Genomic DNA, 26,253 nt, shown 5'->3' with positions numbered 1-26,253 from the left:
ACAGTTAGGTCCATATACATTTGGACACAGGCACAATTTTAGATTTTTTCAGGTATTTACCAAAACATACTCAAGCTATAGTTATATAATGGATATGGGCTGAAAGTGTACACTGTCAGGTTTAATTTGAGGGTTTGGTACACTCTGAGGAAAGAAGGATGCACTGGTGAGCTCAGCAACATAAAAAGGCATAGACATCTACCGAAGACAACAGTGGTGGATGATCGCAGGATCCTCTCTATGGTAAAGAAAAACCCATTCACAACATCCAGACAAGTGAAGGACACTCTCCAGGAGGTGGGTGTATCATTGTCAAAGTCTACAAACAAGAGAAGACTTCACGAGAGCAAATAGAGAGGGTTCACCACAAGGTGCAATCCATTCATAAGTCTGAAGAATAGAAAAGCCAGATTAGACTTTGCCAAAAAAATAAAAAAGCCAGATCAGTTCTGGAAAAGCATTCTTTGGACGGATTAAACTAAGATTAATCTGTACCCGAATGGCGGAAAGAAAAAAGTCTGGAAAAAGCTTGGAACAGCTCATGATCCAAAGCACACAACGTCATCTGTAAAACATGGTGGAGGCAGTGTGGTGGCATGGGCATGCATGCCTTCCAGTGGCACTGGGTCATTGGTGTTTATTGATGATATGACAGAAGCAGCCAGATGAATTCTGCAGTGTTTAGAGATATACTGTCAGCCCAGATCAGCCAAATGCAGCAAAGTTGATTGGACAGCGCTTCAGTGAATGCAAATATATGGAGGGACTGTGTATAAAAATGGTTGCAGTTCCTAAAATTGGTACTTGATATTTATGTTCAACCCACTGAATTAAAGCTGAAAGTCTGCACTTCAAATTAATTTGTATTGTTTTATTTTAATTTACTCTGGTGGCATACAGAGCCAATAGTATGTAAATTGTGCAGCAAAATGTTTAACTTTTAAATCCACAAACAGATGTAGTCCATATGCACATTCCACTGAACACACATCCATATGCAACACCACGGAAACAGGGAATTGCTGTAGCGTCAGCTGCAAATCACAGGAGGGAAATCTGACTCAGTCAAACTTCCCCTAAAAGTTGTGTGCAGTATGTATCCATCAAGTGTGTCATCTGTACTTCAGCTGCCTCAGAAGGATTTTCTCCAGTGTAAGACTGTATTATAATGCAAATGCATCTAAAGATCTTTAAGGTAAAGGTATTTTATTCTTGAATGTACAGTCATCAAATTGCGGAGACCCTGTTTAAAGACTAAGGGGTGAAGTTCACAGGGGCACTCCTTAAAGTTCCTGACAAGCATATCTGTTCAGCACAGGTTCTTCCTACACTCACCAGGGGTTCAGTTCAGCCTATAGGAACCAGCTTGTTGTGTTCAAGGCAGCTCTTGAAAGCAGTACAACACAGCTTGATAAGACAGGTGCGTGGTTGTCTAGCAGCAGTTCATACCTTATGGAGCTTTAATGCAGCATCCAGCCCTTCTGCCTGCAGCCTTTTAAAGTATATGGAAGGCTACAGCTGGATGGGGCTGAACGCTGTAACATGTGGTACCCACGTTTACGTCCCTATGGGGATTATTTACTAAAACTGGAGAGTGCAAAATCTGGTGAAGCTCTGCATTGCCACAGCTTAATTGAACAAGGTGAAGCTAAAGGATATTAACTTTAAAACAAAAACAAAACAAAAAAATAAAATGCCCATTTGTTTTTGCAGGTAACATGTATTTACTATTTTTTTTGGGAGCCTGTAAAGCAGTGCACCAGTGATTAGCAGATCACTGGTGCCATGCAGGTCTCCTGCATACTGTCATTTGTGTGCTCATACCTTGTACGGGCAGTTTTACACTAACTGGAAGACTCAATGAACTACCACGGCGCTCACCAGTGCCGTGGTAGTTCATTGAGAACCACAAGCCGACATCCACAAAGGATGTCAGGACTTGTAGTTTATTCAAGTCCTGACATCCTACATGGCTGCGCCAGTTTCAAAAAGTGACAGTACAGGGAACTTCTCCCCGTACTTCTGTCAAACTGTGGGGGGGGTAACAAATGTTCCTGAAAAGTGTTCAGGAACAAATGCACAGAATGCATTCTGTGCATTCATCTTTGACTGCACAGGGACCGAAACGCTGCTACCACATGGTACAGCATTCAGCCCATTCCAGCCATAGCATGCCATAGACTTTGACAGGCAGCACGTAGCAGGGTTGGATGTTGCACCTGTACATCCTGGGTTCACTGCTGATAGACATCCCTGGGCTCAAGGGGCCTAATTCAGAGAATCAGAAGACCCAACAGGAAGGTGTCAAAGGAACATAGAGAAGAACCTGTGTACACAAAACTTCAGCACTACCAAGTGACTAACTTACAGTTGTGAGGAATAAACAAAATCATTCAAATTAAAGGTTATTTATTTACAGCTTGGTGATTTATTAAATAATTGCTTAGATTTCAGTTTGCTCCTCTGTTTCAAAAGTTTTTGTTGTTTGAGGTCCTCCTGCTTCTGATACCAGTTCTGCATCCCTTCATCTATTTCATTGCTGAGAGAGATAATTCGGCTCTGTAATGAGGGGAGGGAGATAAGTTATATTGTATAACCAAACCAGAAAACAAAATAAATAATAAAAATATACCAACTACTCACAGATATTAACATATCTTATACAGCCACACAAAGAGAAAATGGGGATGTATAAAAGGTCAGCACAACATTAGGTTTTCAGGGAAATCATAGTAACATTAATTCTGATTGGTTGTTTGGCTTACAGCTCTACACCTAAAGACTTCATATTAACGATTGATCAGCAAAGGGCTGAAATTTGAATTTAGTGAAGGACAGGAATGGACAGCACAAAAAAAAAAAGTGTGAAAAAAAACCCCACTAAGCCTTTCAAACGCTAGAACCATTATTTAAAAAAATTAATAAACTGAGTAAGAGGAACACAGACCACTGTCTGCAGGGGCCCTGAGGGCTGCACAGTAAGTGCCGAAGTGTGGGAGGTTGGGCACTAGCTACATAAATACACTGTGTGCACAATTATTAGCTTAACCTCTCCAAAACCGAGCTTCTTGTCTTCCCTCCAGCCCGCGCCCCCCCCCCCCATCCTATCCATCACTACTAACATCAACACCATCAATCCCGCCCCGCAAGCCAAAGTCCTTGGAGTCATTCTGGACTCTAACCTCTCCTTCCAACCTCATGTCAAATCACTTACAAACACATGCAGACTCCACCTCCGCAATATCGCCAAAATACGCACCTTCCTTACCCCAGACACCGCTAAACTACTTGTACACTTCCTGATTATCTCACGCCTTGACTACTGCAATTCCCTCCTCACCGGCCTACCCCAGTGCAGGCTCTCCCCGCTTCAGACCATCCTCAACTCAGCGGCTAGACTCATCCACCTCACCACCCGCTCCACGTCTGCCACCCCCCTCTGCCTCTCCCTCCACTGGCTCCCTATCGCCCAACGCATCAAATTCAAACTACTCACTCTGACCTACAAAGCCATTCACAACACTGCCCCTAACTACCTCACCGACCTGATTCCCAAGTACCACCCTACCCGTACCCTTCGCTCTTCACAGGACCTCCTTCTATCTTGCTCCCTGGTCTCCTCCTCACACGCACGTCTGCAAGACTTCTCCAGGTCCTCCCCCATCCTCTGGAACTCACTACCCCAATCCATCAGACTGTCACCTTCCCTCCTCACCTTCAGGCGCTCCCTGAAAACCCACCTCTTCAGGGAAGCCTACCCCACCCTCACCTAACTGCTGCTCTCCTTCATTCCTCCTACCACTCCATCCCCCACAGCCACTTCCTCCTGTACCACTACCCCCTCCCTCCTAGATTGTAAGCTCGAAAGAGTAGGGCCCTATAACCCCTCGTGTGCCGTTTGTAGTTGCTGTAATGTTTCATGTATTGTCCCCCCCTCTATTGTACAGCGCTGAGCAAACCCTTTGGCGCTATATAAACTCAATGTAATGTAATGTAATGTAATGTAATTAGGCAAGCGAGTATTTTGATCAAGTCATCATTTTTATGCATGTTGTCCAACTCCAAGTAGTATAAACGTGAATGCTTATTGGATTTAAGCATATCAGGTGATGTGTATTTGTGTAATGAGGGAGGGTGCGGCCTAAGGAGATCAACACCCTATATCAAGGTGTGCATACTTATTAGGCAGATTATTTTCCTCAGGCAGAATGAGCCAAAAGAGTAATTTAACTGACTATAAAAGTCAGTCATTGTAAAACGTCTTTCAGAGAGATGCAGCACTCTTGAGACTGCTAAGATATTGGGGCATAATCACAGAGCCATCAAACGTTTTGTTACCAATAGTCAGGTTCGCAAGAATGTACGGAGAAAAAAAAAAAAAAGACGCATATTAACTGCCAAAGATTGGAGAAGAATCAAACGTGAAGCTACCAGGAACCCATTATCCTCCAGTGCTGTCATTTTCCAGAACTGCAGCCTACCTGGAATGCCCAGACGTACAAAGTGTTCAGAGACATGGTATTGGTATATAAACCATGCAGAAGGCTACTGCATGGTATTATAAGCGGTTTTGAAGTTTATAAAATGTGAGCATTCTGATTAAAGTTCATTTATATTGGTATATCTTGGCGGTATCACACTATTCTGTCCCTCATATGTTTACATTTATATGGAGCATGGTATATGGGGATATATGGATTATCATGGCTAATGGACCCTGATAGTGCCGTGAAGACAGAGTAAACCTGGTGGAGATCTACAGGAGGGCCGTCTTCCACCAGTTATTGTATGATATTAAAAGCGTCTGTTTTTTGGAATATTGGTAAGGGTATGCATTCCTTACTGCAATTTGGAAGTGTCACAGTGTTGGTTTAAGTAGGAGCACTGAAGAGTGATTCACATACACAGTGTTGCTTCACTGTTTGGATTTACAGTTTTTCACTTTTTACACTGATTATCAGTTTGATTGGTTATTCACTTGAGTGATGTCACTATATTTTATGTTATTTAAAAGATAATACACTATGTGATATTTCTTTTTTTTTTTTTTTTGAGGGAATATTATCGTGGAAAGCATTGGAAGGATTATATACTTTTTGGACACTTATTTTGTCACTGCTATCACATGAGAAGAATTTGATTTATTTTGTGGACTTATAGGGGTTTATTTACTAAAGCTGGAGAGTCCAAAATCAGACTCCCTTCTGCATAGAAACCAATCAGCTTCTAAGCTCAGCTTGTTCAATGAAGCTTTGGCAATGAAACCTGGAAGCTGATTGGTTTCTATGCAGAAGGGAGTCTGATTTTGGACTCTCCAGCTTTAGTAAATAAACCCCATAGGGTCTGGACTTCACTTATAAAGTCATTGCTGGGGGTTCAGTTTTTATATAGCATTTTCTGTTTATTAATAATTCTCCTAAGAAAGCCAAAACCTCACTTTTATATTCTTAAATATTCAGGTTTGAGATTTATTAATTTTTTGGATTGATCGAGAGCACTGTAGCTCAATAATGAAATTAATCCTCAAAAATACAACGTGCCTAATAATTGTGCACACAGTGTAGTTACCAATGCCATATCGATATCTACAATGATTTGTTTGTATTGAAACATTTTACAACAGAAAAAAAAAAAATTAGATTGGCACATAGTGGAAAACACCATAAAGCAGCTAAATTTATTTTCTAACTTCTGCTTTTTTTTTCTAACCAAGGAACATAGCAAATGTCTGCAGCCTCTTATCTTGCCTGTCCTGTCAGCCATTAGTGATTTAGGATTTCAGTAAAGATCCTTGTTGACATTGTACAATCAGCATGTACACCAGGGTTTAGTGTTGCATCCTTCAAGTGCATTTTTAGCTTATGTAAAAAAAAAAAAGAAAAAAGTGAAACATTGCAAAGAATCCAGAAAATCAGCAATTGGAATGCGCTAAATATATCAAAATTAATATCACAAATGTGTATAAAAGTCCCAACATTATAAATACAAAAAACTTTTCAGTGAAAATAATCCATAAATTTCGTGTATATAAGTGTATAGAAGAAATGTCCAACACCCCAAAACAGAAAATTTTCTTCTTTAAACATGTAATTCCACCGTGCTTTATCCACCACCAAATGAATGGAATAAACTCACCAGAGCTCAATGCTGATTAGATTATAAATCAGCACAAGCGCGTTTGCTCTGGGAGCGATGAATAAGTAGATCATGAAGCAGCACTCTATAGTATAGACACTTCCAGATAGCAGGAGCAATACTCTGCAGTGATTTTGAGGTATAGCCAAGACTCCTTATAAAACGATCATCCTCCAAATGTATAGTAACATCACTCAAAAATAAAGAAAAGGCATGATGGTGCAGCAAGTAAGAACCATTAAAACTTTTATTTCAATTGCATCCTACTCACAAAATAAAGTGTCCACCTGACACTGGTATAGCAAGCGATCAGATATACGGAATGGACGAGCCCCGTTCACCGCGGACACCTCGCCGACAGCTCCAGGGTACGTCCTGACGTCATCCAATAAGCTCCGCCCTACGCGTTTCGTCATCAATGCCGCTCCGTGAGGACGTCAGAGTGACGAAACGCGTAGGGCGGAGCTTATTGGATGACGTCAGGACGTTCCCTGGAGCTGTCGGCGAGGTGTCCGCGGTGAACGGGGCTCGTCCATTCCGTATATCTGATCGCTTGCTATACCAGTGTCAGGTGGACACTTTATTTTGTGAGTAGGATGCAATTGAAATAAAAGTTTTAATGGTTCTTACTTGCTGCACCATCATGCCTTTTCTTTATTTTTGAGTGATGTTACTATACATTTGGAGGATGATCGTTTTATAAGGAGTCTTGGCTATACCTCAAAATCACTGCAGAGTATTGCTCCTGCTATCTGGAAGTGTCTATACTATAGAGTGCTGCTTCATGATCTACTTATTCATCGCTCCCAGAGCAAACGCGCTTGTGCTGATTTATAATCTAATCAGCATTGAGCTCTGGTGAGTTTATTCCATTCATTTGGTGGTGGATAAAGCACGGTGGAATTACATGTTTAAAGAAGAAAATTTTCTGTTTTGGCATGTTGGACATTTCTTCTATACACTTATATACACGAAATTTATGGATTATTTTCACTGAAAAGTTTTTTGTATTTATAATGTTGGGACTTTTATACACATATTTGTGATATTAATTTTGATATATTTAGCGCATTCCAATTGCTGATTTTCTATATTTTACCAATATTTTGGGTTAAAGGTTTGCTGCTGGAGAAGGATTGATATTGTTGATTGGCGCTTTCTTTTTTTGTTTTATTGCAAAGAATCCGTTTGGGACATTGAAGTTTGAAGAAAAAGTAAAATGGGATTATGTTTTCCTCCATTGTAAATTCAGAGATAAGGGTGTTGCAGTTGCCATACACAGCGGATATCTCTAAACCAGAGGTGGTCAACTTAGATAAATATCAAGGGCCCCGAGTGTGCCTCTGTCACGTCTGAAGCTTTGTTGTAAATTTTCAGCCAAACCCCCAAGGGGTGTGTCCATGACAGTGTGGGCCCACAGGAAATGGGTTTATATTATGCTGGCCATCATTCACCCTGGAAGATAAGTCATGAAGGATGCTGGAGCAGTATCTGTATGGAACAGCAACAGGGCTAAGTAGAGCATTGCCAAAAAAAGAGGTTTTCTTTTGTTTTGTGTAAAATATCGAATAATAAAATGCATCAAAAATATGTACAAAATGGAAGATATAAAATAATATTTAAAATAAATAATTCTAACTTTTTTTTATTATTAGATTTGTGTATGTAAACAAATTCATTCATAAAACTCTGTTGTGATAAGAGTATAGTCACCATGGTCCTCATTTCATCTCCTGATCCCACGCTGATCCCCTGTACAACCTCTGTTTGGACGAAAGGTATGCCGGGGTGGGGCAGAGCTTGTGCTGTCACCTACGCTTGCCTGGAGCTGGCACCAGTGGAGTTTGTATTGTTTCATGTGTTTATTCGAAGATGTTTGCAAGTAGTTATTCTGGCCGATATTTAATAAACATTTAACAGTACTACACCATTGGAGGCTTATCTTTTCTTGCCAAGCTTAACTGCAGAGGAGGGGAGGGAGATCACAATAAAGTTCCAGAGGTGCCACTTGTGTTCCTGTGTTGGAGGATTCATGACCCAAGCAGCTTCACGCTATGTTAGACCTCCTATAATTTGAGGTCTGAAACTTTGGCAAGAGGCTGTGTGTATTTGAGGTGATGAGCTAACTGGTTAAACATTGCTAGGCTTTATGAAGGATTTGATGAACACTATAGTATTTATTTATTCGCTCTGACACTTGATGTGAGTTTCCCCCCCCCCCCACTTATAGGTATTATTATTATTATTATTATTACTACGAGTTTATATAGCGCCAAAGGGTTTGCTCAGCGCTGTATTCACATAGCACTTTTGATGGATGTTATTTTATTGTGAATATCTTTGAACATTGTCTAACTCACTTGAATCACTTCATTCTATCCTTTTACACAGCGCAACTGTATTGGGATCCATATATTGAGCATTTTGTATTTTTGTGCTTCTGAGTGCAGCTGTGAAAACTTGATATTTTATGTTAAGCACCAAGCACAGCCTTTTCTTATTTAGTTAGTTCTCTTGGAAACCCTTAGGATTTTGATAGATCCCCTTCATGCCTTAGATTTGATGGCTATGAAAAAAATCTCCAGACATACTTATTGCCTGGTCAAGTTCTAACCTCTCAGTCCACACAACACCAATCACTTACCGCATTTGCAATTGTTGCGCACTGTAACACACATATACGGATGTTAAACTCACCCCTGGCATTGTATTCTTATATTTTTGTGTTATACAAGATGACTTTTAAACCTCTAATAAAAAATCTACTGAAACAGAAAGAATGATTTCACCAAAACCAATGGAAGAGCGCATTGACACATAAATGAATACAGTATTGCATGACATACTATCATAAATGTCAGCAATTAGAAAAAAAAACATGCATAGAATTATGTAGCTTGTACCAATTAACATATGGGGGAAATATTTTACCGGCCTTCGGACAAGCTGTTACAATCTATAGAGTAGACATAAAACCATTTGTGTGTCTACTTGCGGGGCAACATCACTAAAGAAATAATATTTTATTAGCACAACGTTCTGCAGAAAGAATGACATCAGTGCATCCAAAACTTCAAGTGGATCTAGCATTTATGCAATTGGAAGTTTCTTTAGCACTGCTGTAGAGAGTTTGAAGCTTTAGCAATGCCAAAACTGTGAGCATCTCATATCAGTCTGTAACACACTTACAGCCAAAGCCTTGTTTTCCTCTAGTCTCCTGATCTGGCCTTTCCACAGTGGGGCTAGACGTCCATCTATGAAAGAAATATTTGGTTCAGAAGAATTGTAATGACTTGTTTTGTAGTTAGTAAAACCATACAGCAAGTTTCAAAGTAAAGAAAAAGTCATGCCTATGTACAAACATAAAATGCACGCTATTACCTATATTAGCCAAAAAAAACTATACTATACTTATTCAGTTTCTCATTATTGGTACCAGACTTTTTTCTGGTATAGGTACCAGGCTATACTTCTTTTCAGGAGACTGGCATCTACACTAATTTCCCAGTAAAGGATGGCAAAAGACCATCCCTCAAGAGCCAGAGATGTCTACAATAAAGAGAAACAAGGTTCCACTGTAAGGGACAAAGATGAGAGAGAATATATGAGTTTTCTTCCAAGACCACTGTGCCAATGTTGCACATACAATTCTGTATTGGAAATACAAAATGTAACTGAAAGGAAGTCAAGAAATGCAAAGGGTTATACACCTCTTCTATAGCAAGACACTATTTGATGGGTAAAAAATGAAACAAACCTAAGGGTGTGCTTGTAGTGGGTAAGGATTTGTCTAGATAAAGCAAGCAACTATGCTTTTGACAAACAGAGCCAAATGAAGATGAGCCTCTGCCAAGGGTAGTAAAAATCTTTAAGAAGGAGGTGATCCAGGTATAGAATTACTGCAATGCCATGTAACCGTTGTCACACCCTGCAGACTGTAACTGGCAAATTCTCAAAGCACTGAAAACAGGCCAAACTGTAGAGTGTAAAACTGGTAGTGCTTACCCTGGAAGGCAAACACTGTGATACTGTTAGAATTTTCTTCAGATGGGAGGATGTAAGTAAGCATCTTATATTTCTAAACAGACTGCGTAAGGTCTATTAAGCATAACTGTATCATTACTACAAATAATACATTATGATCTTGTACAAAAAGCCCCTGAAAATATTCCTGTTTCCAGCAATAATGACTGCAGCCTCCTGGCTCTAAGCACTTCCTGCTTTGCTTTGGAAAATCTGCTCCCATTTTCCTCCCAGTACAGGCTACTCATTCTGTGCAAATAACGGTCCCCATGTCTCCAAAAGCCACTTTCCAATGATGGCCAGGAACAGCTTGTTTACAGCAATATAAATGCAGCATAGAATCTGGTCACATTGCAGAATACACTGTTGAAGAAGCCCAGTAAAAGTATGCTAAAAGTGTGTCCCTTGTTTTAGATAGCATTAGATTTAGAAGGGGTTAGAACCTCTGTCAGATTTGTATATGCGGTCTATGCTGTCAACTGAAGAACTCCTGGGGTAGAGAAACAATGAGGGCTTTCAAATCAGACAGATGAAAGGAACCCCTTTATGGGAAGTTCTATGAATAATATGTAGAAACTCTGGCTTCTTTAATGCAGTGGAGCTGCACCGTTTTCCTCATTGTCTAACAGAGAGGACAAAGTGATGGAAAGGATTTTGCTTTAAACAGCATCAAAACATTCTGGAAATAAAAAAGGTCATGAGATGGTTAGGAGTAGAAGGAGATTCTGTAGCTTTTGATATAGTGAAGTCCATAGAACTAACAAATCTGAAACCAAGGTTTGCCGGACCTATAAAGGGTGTATAAAAAGTACATTCTGGAATGCCCAGAAAATACTTTTTCAAGTGGGCACACAGTTAGGTCTGGTGGCAAAATGTAGGTTCAGATCAGGGCTAAGAGGCATACTACTGTACACAGTATGTACAGACCTGAGCTAAATATGTTTTTAGAATTGAGTCCAAGGTGGTTAGTAGAGAGTTACACACATCCTATTGAAAAGATGTACCATATCTTATGGTAAAGAAAGGGTTGGACTTGGGCACGGAGAATTACAATGCAGGGAAGAGGAGTATGAAATCAAGGAGTTACATTTACCTAGGGTAGGTTGGTGTTAAGACTGAGGTCACAGGGAGGGTTGGTGCGAAAGGGGCCCTAGGGTATCCCCACTAAGAAACAAAATTGGATCATCCACAAAGCAACAGACAGCAGTCTAGGTGCTGGCCAGAGGACCCAGCTAAAATATTCATGTGTGTGCTGTATACCAGGAGATGATTTAAACTATCTCTGTGCCTGCCTGTAACTCTTTAACTTTATAAGGGAGGATGCATTTGAAGGCAGGCGGTTTCTGATGGGTCATGCCTGTACACACAAGACAAATGGGGAGGGGGGGGGGGGAAGGGGACTACTCAGTGTTTATTGCAATCCTTAGTAATGTCACCCGAAGGGTTGGGGGGTTGAACCAACTGCCCCATGCTGCCCTAATCCATCTCTTCCAGGAAGAGATAATTTGATAATCTCCACCATAAAGTGAATCTGTTGTTCTGCCTAGACCAAGGTACAGGTGCACTTTACCAGCACCATCCATCAAAAGGTAAACTACTGCTCCCACAAACTAAACCACTCAACTTTACTGAATATATCTCTTTGGATTTAGGGAAAGGAATTTATACAATGGGAGGGTGCTAAGACTCTGGTGTGTTCTGGCAGAATTAGATAACTGACATAGTTGATCATTGCACCGATTATAGCATATTCTTATGGTATAGCTTAAAAGTAGACAGGCCATTGCTAAAGAAGCAAAATGTAAAACCGTACAGGGCTGTGAAAATTATATTTTGACATAACTCATAACATAACAGTTGATTTATACTTAGAACTTGGATATCTTTGGCTATTCTAGAATGGTCATTTTCACTGCTAGTTGTTTTATGGTTGTTCTTTTTGAGCTGTATGTCTTGGTGATACCAACTGTTACAGCCTAGCCACACCAGGGCCATAGACTTCAATGTATATCCTCCAAAATCACATGAAAGTCACACCTGATATACATGCAATTTCTGAGCGACATTGTTGAGCACAATCAACCATCCTTACTCAAAGCCAAAGTCACACTCATCCTAAGCCATGTCAATGTCGCACTGTAAAGTTGCAATGAAAATTACACGGTTTTGAAGTCGCACAAGTGTGAATGGAGCCTTAATATGCTGTTTTCTGATACTATTGTAACTCCTAGCTCTGACTTTCTAAACAAAAAAAAAACTTTAAAAAAAAAAAAACATCCTCCAATTGAACCAGTGTGTCTCACAGTAACGCCTTTCTAGAAGTGAAGGCATTCGTATTTCTTATTCCATCACACATCCACAAATAATAAGGGGATTATTATTCATTTCAGGATAGTGTTGGAACCAGGCAGATCACTGCTTTATGCCCCATCCGCCAGATGCACATGCAGAACCACCAGTGTCTAGTACAAATATAACCTAATGTTATACAGCCATATGTTCCAAACAGCATACAATTGATTTTTGATATGATCTAAATTGATCACGGGGGACTGAAAGAATTTACCAGATTGCATCAGAATATTGAAGCAATTCTTTAACCAAGCAAGTGGATCAATGTGCAAGCACTGGTATTGAACAGCACAAGAAAGCACATGTACTGAGCTGTGAATATTCTTTCAGCAACAGGCGGGTGAGCCACCTAGTGGTTTAAGTGAAAATATTAATTATTTGTACCAGCTCAAGGTGTTCTATCAGGTTGAGGTCAGGACTCTGTGCAGGCCAGTCAAGTTCCTCCACCCCAAACTCGCTCATCCATGTCTTTATGGACCTTGCTTTGTACACTGGTGCCCAGTCATGTTGGAAAAGGAAGGGGCCATCCCCAAACTGTTCCCACAAAGTTGGGAGCATGAAATAGTCCAAAATGTCTTAGTATGCTGATGCCTTATGTGTTCCCTTCACTGGAACTAAGGGGCCAAGCCCAACCCCTGAAAAACAACCCCACACCATAATTCTCCTCCACCAAACATTACACTTGGCACAATGCAGTCAGGCAAGTACTTGTTCTAATGCCAACCGCCAACCCAGACACATCCATCAGATTGCCAAAGAAACGTGATTTGTCACTCCAGAGAACATGTCTCCACTGCTCTAGAGTCCAGTGGCAGCGTGCTTTACACCATTGCATCCGACGCTTTGTATTGCACTTGCTGATGTATGGCTTGGATGCAGCTGCTCGGCCATGGAAACCCATTCCATGAAGCTCTCTACACATTGTTGTTGTGCTAATCTGAGGGCCACATGAAGTTTAGAGGTCTTTAGCTATTGACTCTGCAGACAATTGGTGACTTCTGGGCACTGTGCACTTCAGCATGTGCTGACCCCGTTCTGTCATTTTATGTGGCCTACCACATCGTGGCTGAGTTGCTGTTGTTGTTCCCAGTTGCTTCCACTTTGTTTTATTACCACTAACAGTTGACCATGGAATATTTAGTAGCAAGGAAATTTCACGGATGGACTTATTGTACAGGTAGCAACCTATCACGGTACCATGCTTGAATTCACTGAGCTCCTGACAGCGACCCATTCTTTCACATATGTTTGTAGAAGCAGTCTGCATGCCTAGGTGCTTGATTTTATACACCTGTGACCATGGAGGTGATTGAAACACCTGAACCCAATGATTTGGAGGGGTGTCCCAATACTTTTGGCAATATATATATCCCCCAATTTATCTGTATATTTATCTCTGTGGGCCATTACCCACCACCAATAAAATATAAGATAAATTCTCTTACTCCCGACTTATACACCGGTACTGTGTGTGTGTCATTTGTACGTGTAGTAGGTCCAAAACACAATAGTACTAACCTAGGTCAAGCCCTGATCTAGCTATTTTATTTTTGCTCCAATTTCTGTCTTCTCTGAAGGAGAAAGAAGTAAAGGGTTTAACAGACTGATCATAGTGACAGCACAGTGATCTGGAATACAAGACCCGGAGCGGTCAGTGAAAGCTCAGTCTCCGTACGGGGAGTATGCTTCCCAGACAAATGCCAGTACGTATAGGGTATGTGTGGTACCTCATAAGAAAGCTCACATCTGTGATGCCACATATACAGTATCTCAGAGAAGTGAGTACACCCCTCACATTTCTGTAAATATTTTATTCTATCTTTTCATGTGACAACACTGAAGAAATGACACTTTGCTACAATGTAAAGTAGTGAGTGTACAGCTTGTATAACAGTGTAAATTTGCTGTCCTCTCAAAATAACTCAACACACAGCCATTAATGTCTAAACAGCTGGCAACAAAAGAGAGAACACCCCTAAATGACAATGTCCAAACTGGGCACAATTAGCCATTTTCCCTCCCCGGTGTCATGTGACTCGTTAGTGTTACAAGGTCTCAGGTGTGAATGGGGAGCAGGTGTGTTAAATTTGGTGTTATCGCTCTCACTCTCTCATACTGGTCACTGGAAGTTCAACATGGCACCTCACGGCAAAGAACTCTCTGAGGATCTGAAAAAAAGAATTGTTGCTCTAAATAAAGATGGCCTAGGCTATAAGAAGATTGCCAAGACCCTGAAACTGAGCTGCAGCACAGTGGCCAAGACCATACAATGGTTAAACAGGTCAGGTTCCACTCAGAACAGGCCTTGCCATGGTCGACCAAAGGAGTTGAGTGCACGTGCTCAGCGTCATATCCAGAGGTTGTTTTTGGGAAATAGATTTATGAGTGCTGCCAGCATTGCTGCAGCGATTTAAGGGGTGAGGGGTCAGCCTGTCAGTGCTCAGACCATATGCCGCACACTGCATCAAATTGGTCTGCATGGCTGTCATCCCAGAAGGAAGCCTCTTCTAAAGATGATGTACAAGAAAGTCCGCAAACTGTTTGCTGAAGACAAGCAGACTAAGGACATGGATTACTGGAACCATGTCCTGTGGTCTGATGAGACCAAGATAAACTTATTCGGTTCAGATGGTGTCAAGCGTGTGTGGCGGCAACCAGGGGAGGAGTACAAAGACAAGTGTGTCTTGCCTACAGTCAAGCACGGTGGTGGGAGTGTCATGGTCTGGGGCTGCATGAGTGCTGCCGGCACAGGGGAGCTACAGTTCATTGAGGGAACCATGAATGCCAACCTGTACTGTGACATACTGAAGCAGAGCATGATCCCCTCCCTTCGGAGACTGGGCTGCAGGGCAGTATTCCAACATGATAACGAACCCAAACTCACCTCTAAGACAACCACTGCCTTGCTAAATAAGCTGAGGGTAAAGGTGATGGACTGGCCAAGCATGTCTCCAGACATAAACCCTATTGAGCATCTATGGGGCATCCTCAAACTGAAGGTGGAGAAGCGCAAGGTCTCTAACATCCACCAGCTCCATGATGTCGTCATGAAGGAGCGGAAGAGGACTCCAGTGGCAACCTGTGAAGCTCTGGTGAACTCCATGCCCAAGAGAGTTAAGGCAGTGCTGGAAAATAATGGTGGCCACACAAAATATTGACACTTTGGGCCTAATTTAGACATTTTCACTTAGGGGTGTACTCACTTGTGTTGCCAGCGGTTTAGACATTAATGGCTGTGTGTTGAGTTATTTTGAGGGGACAGCAAATTTACACTGTTATACAAGCTGTACACTCACTACTTTACATTGTAGCAAAGTGTCATTTCTTCAGTGTTGTCACATGAAAAGAAAGAATAAAATATTTACAGAAATGTGAGGGGTGTACTCACTTCTCTGAGATACTGTATGTATGACATTGATGTCAACAGATTAACAAAATTTGACATATAGAGTTGATACAGAACTATACTCACCCTTACTACAGTGATGCAACATCTGCGAGCTCCCTTGCCAGTACTAACATCTTTTCACTAGCTTCATCCCTGGGTTTGGGACCTTCAGTTAGCCTGGCTAATTTAAGTAATTCAACCCAGAACCTGACAGAAGCTATGATTTTATTTTAACCCCTTCCTGCCCAGCACTAGGTATTACACCTGAAGGCTCTCTCTTATGCAAAAAAACAGACCATCCATCACAAATTTTTAAAACTGTATAATAAAGTTCTGGGGCTTTTGAAATTAACCAAACATATTTATACACATTTTAAATACACCTACACCAGGAATAAATCAATGTGCTTGGCATAATTCATGTTTAAGTGATGCAACTTTCTCATGCACAATGTTGATGTGTAAATATCTCAATAAATCCAACAAAATCCACACACCCATCCTAATTTACCTGCAAAGCTCCAGTCTGGAAGATCTGTCAATGGTCCATACTCTGAGTTACTGCGAGAAAATCCATGCCTGTGGGTAGGACATAGGAAATGTAAATATTACTTCCTAATAATAATAATACATTTTGAAAACAAAGATACCTACAGGAAGCAATTTTGTGTTTATTGATCAAACCCATCCATACAGCTATTAGAAAAGCCTAGCACTCACTGGCCGAATAGATGGTGAACTCATGATAGATGCAATATTGGATACTTGCTGTGTAACTATTAAAACAGAGACGTTATTCTATTCTATAGTACAATCATATGAAAAAAGTAATAGTACCACATGGAAATTTATTTTTTTACATATTTGGACAGGGAAATATACATTCTTCATTCTAACAGTGCCTATATATAAAGGTGCTATTCCTGAAAAAGCACACATAAAATTGGCAAGGCATATTCAGTCTCAATCTAAACATTAGCAAAAATATAGATTTGTCGTTTGGAAAAATTATGTATACCCTACAATTACCACCACTTAAAATTCAAAAAATTAGAATCAAATGTTCCAGTTTGGTGCCAGTGACAGCAACCTCCTTAGGAAGTATGCAGGTAGAACCTGTATGATTTAAAACTCAGACATCTAGGTTCTAGTACAGGAGTGGACTGACAACTCATGGGGCCCCCAGGCAATAGGGAATCATGGGGCCCCTGTGTCCTTGCCCACACTCAAAGCACACCCAAAAATGCCTATAAAAAAGGTACCAGGGGCATTTCATGGGGCCCCCTACTGACCCCGGGCCCTCAGGCAGTGCCCGAGTGCTCGAATGGTCAGTCCGCCCCTGTTCTAGTACTCTCTTTGCTATTGATGTGTATGGGTCATCATGCCAAGATCAACAGAGTACTCAAAGACCCTTAATTAGAAGGTTGTAGATACTTATGAGTCTTGTACTTATGAGTCTGGCAAAGGTTGCCAGACAGCTAATTTGGACCGGCTGGCCCAGAAAATTCAGCCCAAGAGCTGCAGATAACTCTCGAAAAGTTTGTCCTAGAAGTGCATACCTCTACCGTCAGAAAGCGATTGCACCAATTTATCCTATGTGGGAAGTGTGCCAGGAAAAACCTTTGCTATCAAAATGTACATTAGAGAAAGCATAGTATGCCATTGAACATACAGGCCAAGGACCAGGCCTTTTGGAACAATGTGCTGTGGACTGTGATAGAGTTGTTTAACCACTGTAACAGACATGTTTGGTGAAAACTAAATCAGTATTACTCAAGAAGAATCTCATGCAACTCTAAAACACGGTGGTGCAAATAGCATGCTTTGGAGTTGCTTTGCTGCTGCAGTCATCGTTAGAGTTGCCACCTCATCCCTTTAAAACTGAACACATATTTACCACTTCAAGTTAGGACACTTTTACCCCCTTCCTGTCCAGTCCAACACTGTACCCATATGAATTTTTTAGCATTTTTTGAGACAGATAAAACTTTATTTTGGTGATATTTATTCACCGCTGGGATTTTTATTTTTTTGCTATATAAATGAAAATGTCCAAACGTTTTTCTTATAAAATTATCTTTCTCCATAACCCTTGTCCAAAATTTATTCAGCTTTCTTTTTAGTGAAAAAAAGAATAACCCAAATTAGTTTATAACCAAAAATTATAATTTAAAAAAAATTTTTTTTTACATTTTTAATATTACTATTTGTTTTTTTAACATTCTGTCACCTTAGTGACACTGTACTATTTGTGGGGGGTGATTTTTTTTTTTTTTTTTACACTGATTGCTTTTACACCCATAAAGGCTGTAAAAGCAGTCATTTCTCATTCTCTCTGGCTGCATTCTTGCTGCCATTGAAAAATACTGTGAGAGCTGTGATTGGTCACAGCTTGTCACATGGTACAAGGCTGTTGTGAATAGCCTTGTACCATGTGATCTCTGTGATCATTCACAGATTTCACAACTAGTAAGCAATGATGTCAGCAAGTGACATCTTGCTTACTACTGTTCATGTGATCAATGATTGCCCAAGCAGTGTTCACATGATCGAGACCTCACACAGAGGTCCCGTACAGCGATCGGTGTTCCGGATCGCGGTGCCGCGACCTCACAGGGAGCACGCATAGGCTAAAATGGCGGGCGCCGTTTATGAATGGCAAACTCGCTCCTGCACAGCTCCTGTCCGGCTGTTTATATACATTGGCCAGACGGGAAGTGAGTAATTACACAGGTGATTAGGGTGGTAATTAAACTCACTTAGTGCCTTATCTGCATTAAATTAGCCTGTAATTATTGTTTTCAGGTTTTAAAGGGATGTGGTGGACACCCTAATCATCGTGCCAACAATAAATGTTGCATGATATCAAGTGTGCTGTATGCAAATGTGAGGACATTTGTCTGAAAGTACTATACCATAATGAACCAAAGCACACTAGCAAATCCACCAAGGAATGTCTCAAAAGAAAAAATGGTTAAAGGGATATTAAACCCTCAGATTCAGCAGCTGATTCAGTTACATACTGAGTATGCAGCTTCTTTATCTTTTAATCCTTGTCTATGTTTCTGTTTAAGTTAGTGCCATGACCGCTGCCCCAGGTTTCCTGTTTTAGGGTGGCCTTCTTTCTCTTGCTGTATCCTATGAAGCTATATTTATAAGCAGGGACTAGAGCTTTGTCTCCCTGTGCATTAATAGAAACACAGCCTCACAGGCTAGGCTGGCAAGGCACTCCCCTGCTCCTCCCCTTTTGCTTCTTCCATCCTCTTTCCCCCTTGGTTCTTTAAGATAACAGACTGGCTGAAAACTGCACTATCCAGATAACTCTTTCCTACAGAGACTGAAGTTCAGGGAAGCAGTACTGAGAGCATAAATCAGCAGCATTGAGTTGTAAACGGCAAGTGCTGGAGTAACAATTTTAAACACCATTTTTCATGTGAAATGCTTATTTTATTGTGTTCAATGTGTTAATCTAAATAATAAAATGCACTTACTTTAAAGCAGTATTAAACCCAGAACCAAAAATATTATATATTGCAGCTTACCAATCATTAGCTTTATTTTGTTTTAGGCTTTTTTCCCCCTCTGTTTTCACCTAGTTTTCTGGCCATTAACACACTTCCTGTAATAGGGTGCCTACACTCTGAATGCGTAGGGTGCCTACACTCTCTTACACACTGGATGGAAGAGCAACAGAAAGACTTTGGACACCTACAATGTCAGTCTGGGTGAAGGGTACTGTTAGATGCACTACCATATTTAGATACATAAACACACTGAAGTCAAACTCCAGCTAACACTTTTTAGGCAGTTGCAGCCACAATTTGTTTCCTTTTTGGATACAGTTTTTGCATAATAAACAAAGGCTGACCATTGTAAGTACCCCTGTCAGTGTTAAATGGTTTTTCTCAACCCTCCCGCTGATGAAGAAAAAAAAAAAAAACAAACTAGTGCAGCCGTCACATCAAAGAGTTGGTACAGTGCAATGTAATGCCTGTTTTATTGGGTTTAATACTGCTTTACATTTAGCTTTAAAAATAAACTCAAAGTGGAGGAGTTCTAACAAGAGAGGTGCAGAGGAATCTATAATCAATTTGCACTAGGATAGGGTTTCATCATATTTCGAAAGGATCAGCCTCTTCTGTATCTCCCCTTATCTTGGGGTTTGTGGGTTAGTTTATATAGAATATTTTGAACTGTGTTCACTGTACTGTCAACTGAAAGAATGTAGGGAAAATGCAGTTACAGTGATACCTTCCTCCTATATTTCAATGTCTGGCTGAACATTAATGATTACATAAAGATACTTACTGTTTTCTCCAGTCTTGTCCTGCAAACCGCACAGCACTGTTCTGTAAGTTTCTTTTAAATGTGCATAATACAGATGTCCTATGCACACCCCGTTGTATGCATGCCACTGTAAATATAAATATACAAGTTCTCTGAGTGAAAACTGTCCACATATGGGGTTCCAGTTACAGCCGATTTGAATCTAGTTTGTTACTAACTGTGTATGCAGCTGATAGAAGTGTGATGCTGATAATTTTCAAAAAGAAAACTGAAAGATGACTTAAAGGATAAGTTCACCGTTGGAACATGTTACATGTTCCACCTGTTTTTAGGGTGTAACATGTTCCCATAACCGTAGCAGTGCCCGCTGCCCACTCTCCCTCTAACAGGTAGTATGGGGAAACTTCTCCCCATACTATCTGTCAGATTAGAAAACAGCGCAGCCATGTGGGGCTCAACCCACACGGCCGCTTCACTCATTCAGTGTTCTGTGAATGAGTGCCTGCAAGTCCCAACAGCCTTAGCAGGGGTCGGCTTGTAGCTTTCAATGAACTACCACAGCGCTCCACAGCTCATTAAAGCTTCCCGTCAAAATATCTGCTTGGCCGTACATCGTATAGCTAGCATATATTCTAACAGGTCTGCAGGAGACCTGCACAGCATCAGTGATCTACTGATTGCTGATGCAATGCTTTCCAAGCTCTTTTGTTCAAAAATAATAAATGCAAATTTTTTTACCTGCAAAAAAATGTGCATTTATTATTTTTGTCCAAAGGGTGAACTTATACTTTAACTTCATTTGGCAGTTTTCATACAATCCCAACTGCCCTGCACTCACTGACCCACTCTGGATTCACCGTTATTTCTAGTAGTAAAGTAAATGTAGCACAAAGCACAGTGACACACAAACAGTGACACCATTCATTTTGAATGGCTCCCTAATGCACTGTTACAGTAGCCTGAAAACCCAGCTCCGGGAAAATAGACAATAATCCCTTGCAGTGGGGCTGTGCCCGCACGATAAGGGTTAATTGCTTATTTCCAGATGAACCATAAAAGGAGACATATTTACCCGATCCTCCGCTCTTCCCCACAATTAGATCGGTCCCTGCAGCTTCTGCACCCCCATGCTCCACTGGTCTAGGGTCCTGATGTCATCAAGACCAGAGCAGGGTTCACAGTCCTGCTCTATACCTGAGGATGCTGAGGGACAGTCACTGCCTGTAGGGGAGTGAAGCATTGGGTAAATAAAACAGTTTCTCTGCTCCCCTAGACAAAACCAGATATTAACCATGACATTGTGGGCACAGCCCCACTGCAAGGGATCATTTTTAACTGCCCAGAGTTGGGTTTTAATGCAAACTTATATTAGAAAGGATGGAAGCTGCAATTGTAGATCTCTCCTTCACTATATCAGCACAAGTATGCAGATCAGGAGTTCTGACTTCATTCAGCCTACATATTGCTCTTAGCGCAAATTTCTTTAAAGTGATCCTGTCAGCCACCTAATAAAAGTTGAAAAGCCATTTTCCAAGCCATAGAAGAACCATCAGGACTCATTCAGTGTCATACCATGGCTGCTGCTATGCACTGTGAATGCGATACATAAATGTCATATTGCTTTGTTTACTTTTTTATGCTTTATTGTGGGTTGTGATGCTCTGTACTGTGTCTTCATTGGAAAAAAGAACAGCATGTTCTACTTTTTTCAGTGCACACCACTGCAGTACAATGATGTGAACTGAACTTATTGGGATATAAGGCAAACTGCCTTGTCGTGCATTGTGCAAGGCTGCCCAGTGCAGTCCAACACATGGTGGGAACAGGTCCTTATATTCATCTCTGTGGCCCTTGCCACCCACCATCGCTCCAATCCAGAGCTGCAACCTTTGTCACATGCAGCAGCCAGAGCCGGCACCTGTGGATGCAAACACTCTGTGTCCAGGCTCAGTCAGAAGGGCTGATCACATTTAACTACTTTTGTGATCAGCAACAGCCACTGAGTTGTGCCCAGTAAACACCCATGCCCCTCTTCTCTCAAGACTACATATTCTCAGGGCTCATTCACAATAGCAGCTGAGGGGCGGTAACACCCTGCAGTTGAGCTGTGCTTTTACTCCCCCCCCCCCCAACTGCTACCCCTTTTAGCGGCCTGGGGTGTACACATGCCATGGCTATAATACTTCTTTGCTTCACAGCCATGGCAGGAATTATACTCCCCGCTATATGGGCAGCACAGTGGCTAAATAGTTAGCACTTCAGCCAGACAGTACTAGGGTCGTTAGTTCAAATCCCAACCATGGCACCACCTGCCTGGAGTTTGCATGTTCTACCTGTGCCTGCGTGGGTTTCCTCTGGGTACTCCAGTTTTCGCCCACATTCCAAAGACATGCTGGAAGGTTAATTGGTTCCTGTCTAAACTGGCCCTAGTATGTATGAATGTGAGTTAGATTGAAAGCTCCTTCAGGGTTAGGGACTGATGTGAATGTGAAATATATATATTCATGTAAATTGATGACGCTATATAAGTACCTGTAATAATAATATTTTAGATGAGCAAAGCCCCCACTAGAGCGACTGGGCTGCTGTGCAAGTGCCCCACAATCGTGTTCATTACATGCAACTGCAAAGCAAGCAGAGAAGAGGTGATACACCTCCTCCTCCCCACCTGTCAAATGCTCTCTAAAGAGTGATCCAAATGCAGATTGCTCTTTAGAGACCAATGCTAGTGTGAACGAGCCCTTACTTCATTTTATAAATACCCTTGTTTGCTCACACTTATGGCGGGGTCAGTAAAAATAGGCTCATGAGCTGTGGTTATACTGCCCCCTTACATTTGTACAGTGGCACTGCACTCTCCACTGCCAGCATAAGTCGATCTCCTTTGAACTAAAAGTAACAAACACAGCTACTGCTCAAAGGTACTGGGCTGAGGTGTGCTCCTGGAACCGAATCTCCAATGTGTCCATTGAGTGAACCACCCTCACTACAAACACTGTACACATTAGTGGGAAGTCATCAGTGACTACATAGATCTCATGACAGGTTTAGCTTAGGGAAGAATTAAAGTATAAGTAAAGACTAATCTTTTTTTTTTTTTAAGTTTTGGATAGAGTAGAACTCCTGTCAGGTTGTGATTGCTGTCTGTGTCCCCATTAGGGACACAGACAGCAATCAATATGCATCCTATTTGTCCTGTTTACTGTTATGACACAGAGTGAAAGTAAAAGAAAATTCCAAATTTTGGGCTGCTCCCTGGACAGTAATAGAGGGAAAATCTTCCATTGGGGACACTAGATCTGGTGACTCATCGATTCCATCTCTTTAGAGGGATTTCCTCTCACTTCCTGTTTTGCCTATGGGTCAGGAAGTAAAGGGAAATCTCCCAGATGGCACAAACAAGTCTTAACCCTTTCGCTGCCAGGTCCATACAATGTACGGACCTGACGGGGGAAGGGGTGGGGGTTACACACATTCCCAGTGGCTGCAGTCACTGCGATTGTGTGTACATCTGAAAAGCCAACTCCTGCCTGTGATATGGAAGCATTCTGGTGGCTGCACTGCCACCCAAATGCTTACCCCCCCCCCCCCCCCCTTGCCATGTATCCCTGGCTCTGCTTGCCCATCTGGGGGCCTGGAAACAGCATAGCAGGTGCCACTGGGTAGAGGGGAGAGACCAGAATGGATACGTTTGTTCTCCTCCCTATCTTGTTGCTGTCAGTGTCCCAGTGTGGCCAGGAAAGATGTAATGCAGTGCAATCTGTACTGCATTACATTCAGTGGAGTCCAGAGGAAACACACAAGGTCTTTTAGATCCTGGAGGTCTCATTAATGAGTACTGGTCACCAAAAAAATCAAATAGGGCACTGTACTTTATGTGATGAAAAGAAAAAAAAAGGTCAAGTAAAAATTTTTTTTCAAATTGTAAAAGAAATTTAAGTTACACCTAAGAATATAAAATGCTCCCCCCCCCCACATAAGCACGAACACATCAGGGGCGCATAAACATGTAAACATTTATTGTGAAACACATGTTACATATCACCACGCACGCCATAGAGAGAGCAATAATTCTAGCTACAAACCTCCTCCGGGACACCACTGGTGACCTGTAGGGGACTCTGAAAAGCACTGCCTATGGAAAACATAGGGTACTGAAGTTTGATGCCATTTCATTAGCGCACGCAAATTTAAGGTTTGACATGTTGGGTATCTATTTTTTTAGTACAACCTCATCTTTCATACCTCACAAAAAAGGGTAATTTATTGCATTTGTGTGCCCTAAAATTACCTTTAGTGTGTTTTTCACTGAAATTTTGTGTTTCCTAGGCCTTTGCAGTATTATTGTGTGACATAAAAAATTGCAACTACCACTATTTAATTTCCTAGAGTGTTTGCTTTCAAAAAAAGACAATGTTTTGGGGGATTATGCAATCTGCAGGTCCAAAATTATTTTTTTTAACCGGTTCCCCGCCATCCTATAGCAGAACTACTGCACAAAATCATGTATGTATGTGTATATATATAAAAACAACCACACATTAGTTTGCATTTCAGGATAGGGAGCACATGCGCACTACCCTACCCGCGCCGCCATTGGTGACTACAGCTGTCGATCACTGGGTCCTGGCCGGAGATTCCTCACTGGCACCCAGCAATCACCAAGGAAGTGACAGGTGAGAGACCTGTGTGTGAAAAACACATCTCTCTTCTGCCAGCAATAACATGCTGCTGTGTATATCTCTGCATAGCAGACATACACAGCAGCATGTCTCCCTAGTAAAACACACACAGCACATGATGTAAAACAGCACACAGCCCTTTGATTGGCTGGGATGTTAACCCTTTCCTGCCCAGAGCCGTTAGTACAGCGTCAGGGCTTTTTATTAGCACTGATCACTGTATTAGTGTCATTGGGATGTTGGTAGTTAGTCAGTTCCCCCCAGTGTCAGAATGCCTGCCACAGTCCCGGTATAAATCGCTGATCGCTGCCATTACTAGTATACATTTTTTTGTTTTTAAATTCCAGTATCTATACCGCCATTTGCAGATGCTATAACTTTCATACAAACCAATAAATATACACGTATTGGGATTTTTTTTAAGCAAAGACGTAGCAGAATACATTTTGCCCTAAATTTATGACGAAATTTGATTGTTTTTTTACTGGATATGTTTTATAGCAAAAAGTAAAAAATATTGGTTTTTTTTCTCAAAATAGTTTTTTTTGTTTATAGTGCAAAAAATAAAAACAAAGGTGATAAAATACCCCCGAAAGAAAGATCTATTTGTGGGGGAAAAAGGATGTAAATTTCATTTGGGTGCAGCGTTGCATGACCGCGCAATTGTCAGTTAAGGTAACGCAGTGCTGTAACACAAAAAAATGGCCTGGTCAGTGGTTAAATGTGATTGTGCAAAAAAAAAAAAAAAACAAAAACAAAAAAAAAACGGTTCTGGCAGCAAAAAGGTTAAAGGCATTATAGCCCTCCCTTACTCTATCCAGAAAGAACAAAAGGTTTTCCCTTTAGCTCTACTATAAACACACATCCAGCACTGGCCACACACTATACAATGTGATTGTACAATCTGCTTCAGATTTCAGCAATGTAGTGTAAGATCTGACTATATGGAAACTGATTGAATTGATTGGCTTCCCCTCATATTACAGTTTTAGTAAATGTAAAGAAGTTTGTACAATCTGATTGTATAGTGGACGTCCACCTTTAGAATGACACTACAACCTGCAGGTCACCCCGAGCCTCACTGTGTGTATTCTCTATGGTACACTGCACTGCATACAAAAACTCAGGGATGGACTCACACACACTGCACCCCCCGACACTCCTAACTGAGGAATAACAGTCGGTGGTACATTGTAGACACCACACAGCTCATACAATCATGGCGCCTATCGGAAATAACATAGAACACACAACTCAGTCACCCTCCTCACCCAGCAAGGGCGCCGCCATTTTCCCGGCTCAGCTCCGCCCCGTAAGTCACATGGACGTGTGTCAGGTGACTGTAGTAAAAAGAGGGAGGGGAGTCTGGAGTCCCCTGACTGCAGA

The 26,253-nt window shown here is 41.3% G+C and overlaps 1 protein-coding gene across 1 annotated transcript; it reads right to left on the bottom strand.

Annotated features, from left to right (window-relative positions):
• Positions 1-2,392: 2,392 nt before the first annotated feature.
• Positions 2,393-26,253, bottom strand: MRPL52 (mitochondrial ribosomal protein L52). The gene is made up of 5 exons (XM_089678185.1): positions 26,139-26,253; positions 20,207-20,312; positions 16,410-16,477; positions 9,325-9,389; positions 2,393-2,559 (listed from the first exon to the last, which is right to left on the bottom strand). Exons 1-5 carry the CDS (start codon positions 26,155-26,157, stop codon positions 2,410-2,412), a joined length of 408 nt encoding a protein of 135 aa, XP_089534311.1. The 5' UTR covers positions 26,158-26,253; the 3' UTR covers positions 2,393-2,409.

The sequence above is a fragment of the Staurois parvus genome, unplaced genomic scaffold (genome assembly GCF_062004578.1).
Source record: "Staurois parvus isolate SC_StPar_1 unplaced genomic scaffold, SC_StPar_1.0 ptg000199l, whole genome shotgun sequence".
In the NCBI taxonomy this organism is placed as follows: domain Eukaryota; kingdom Metazoa; phylum Chordata; class Amphibia; order Anura; family Ranidae; genus Staurois; species Staurois parvus.
The sequence above is the reverse complement of the archived record's forward strand: the minus strand, read 5'-3'. Positions and strand labels throughout refer to the sequence as shown.

Coding starts and splice junctions, on each gene's coding strand:
- MRPL52 (XM_089678185.1), bottom strand. Junction 9,390..16,409: donor TCCAGACTGGAGCTTTGCAG/GTAAATTAGGAT, acceptor TTTCTTTCATAG/ATGGACGTCTAGCCCCACTG. Junction 2,560..9,324: donor AGGAAAACAAGGCTTTGGCT/GTAAGTGTGTTA, acceptor CCCTCATTACAG/AGCCGAATTATCTCTCTCAG.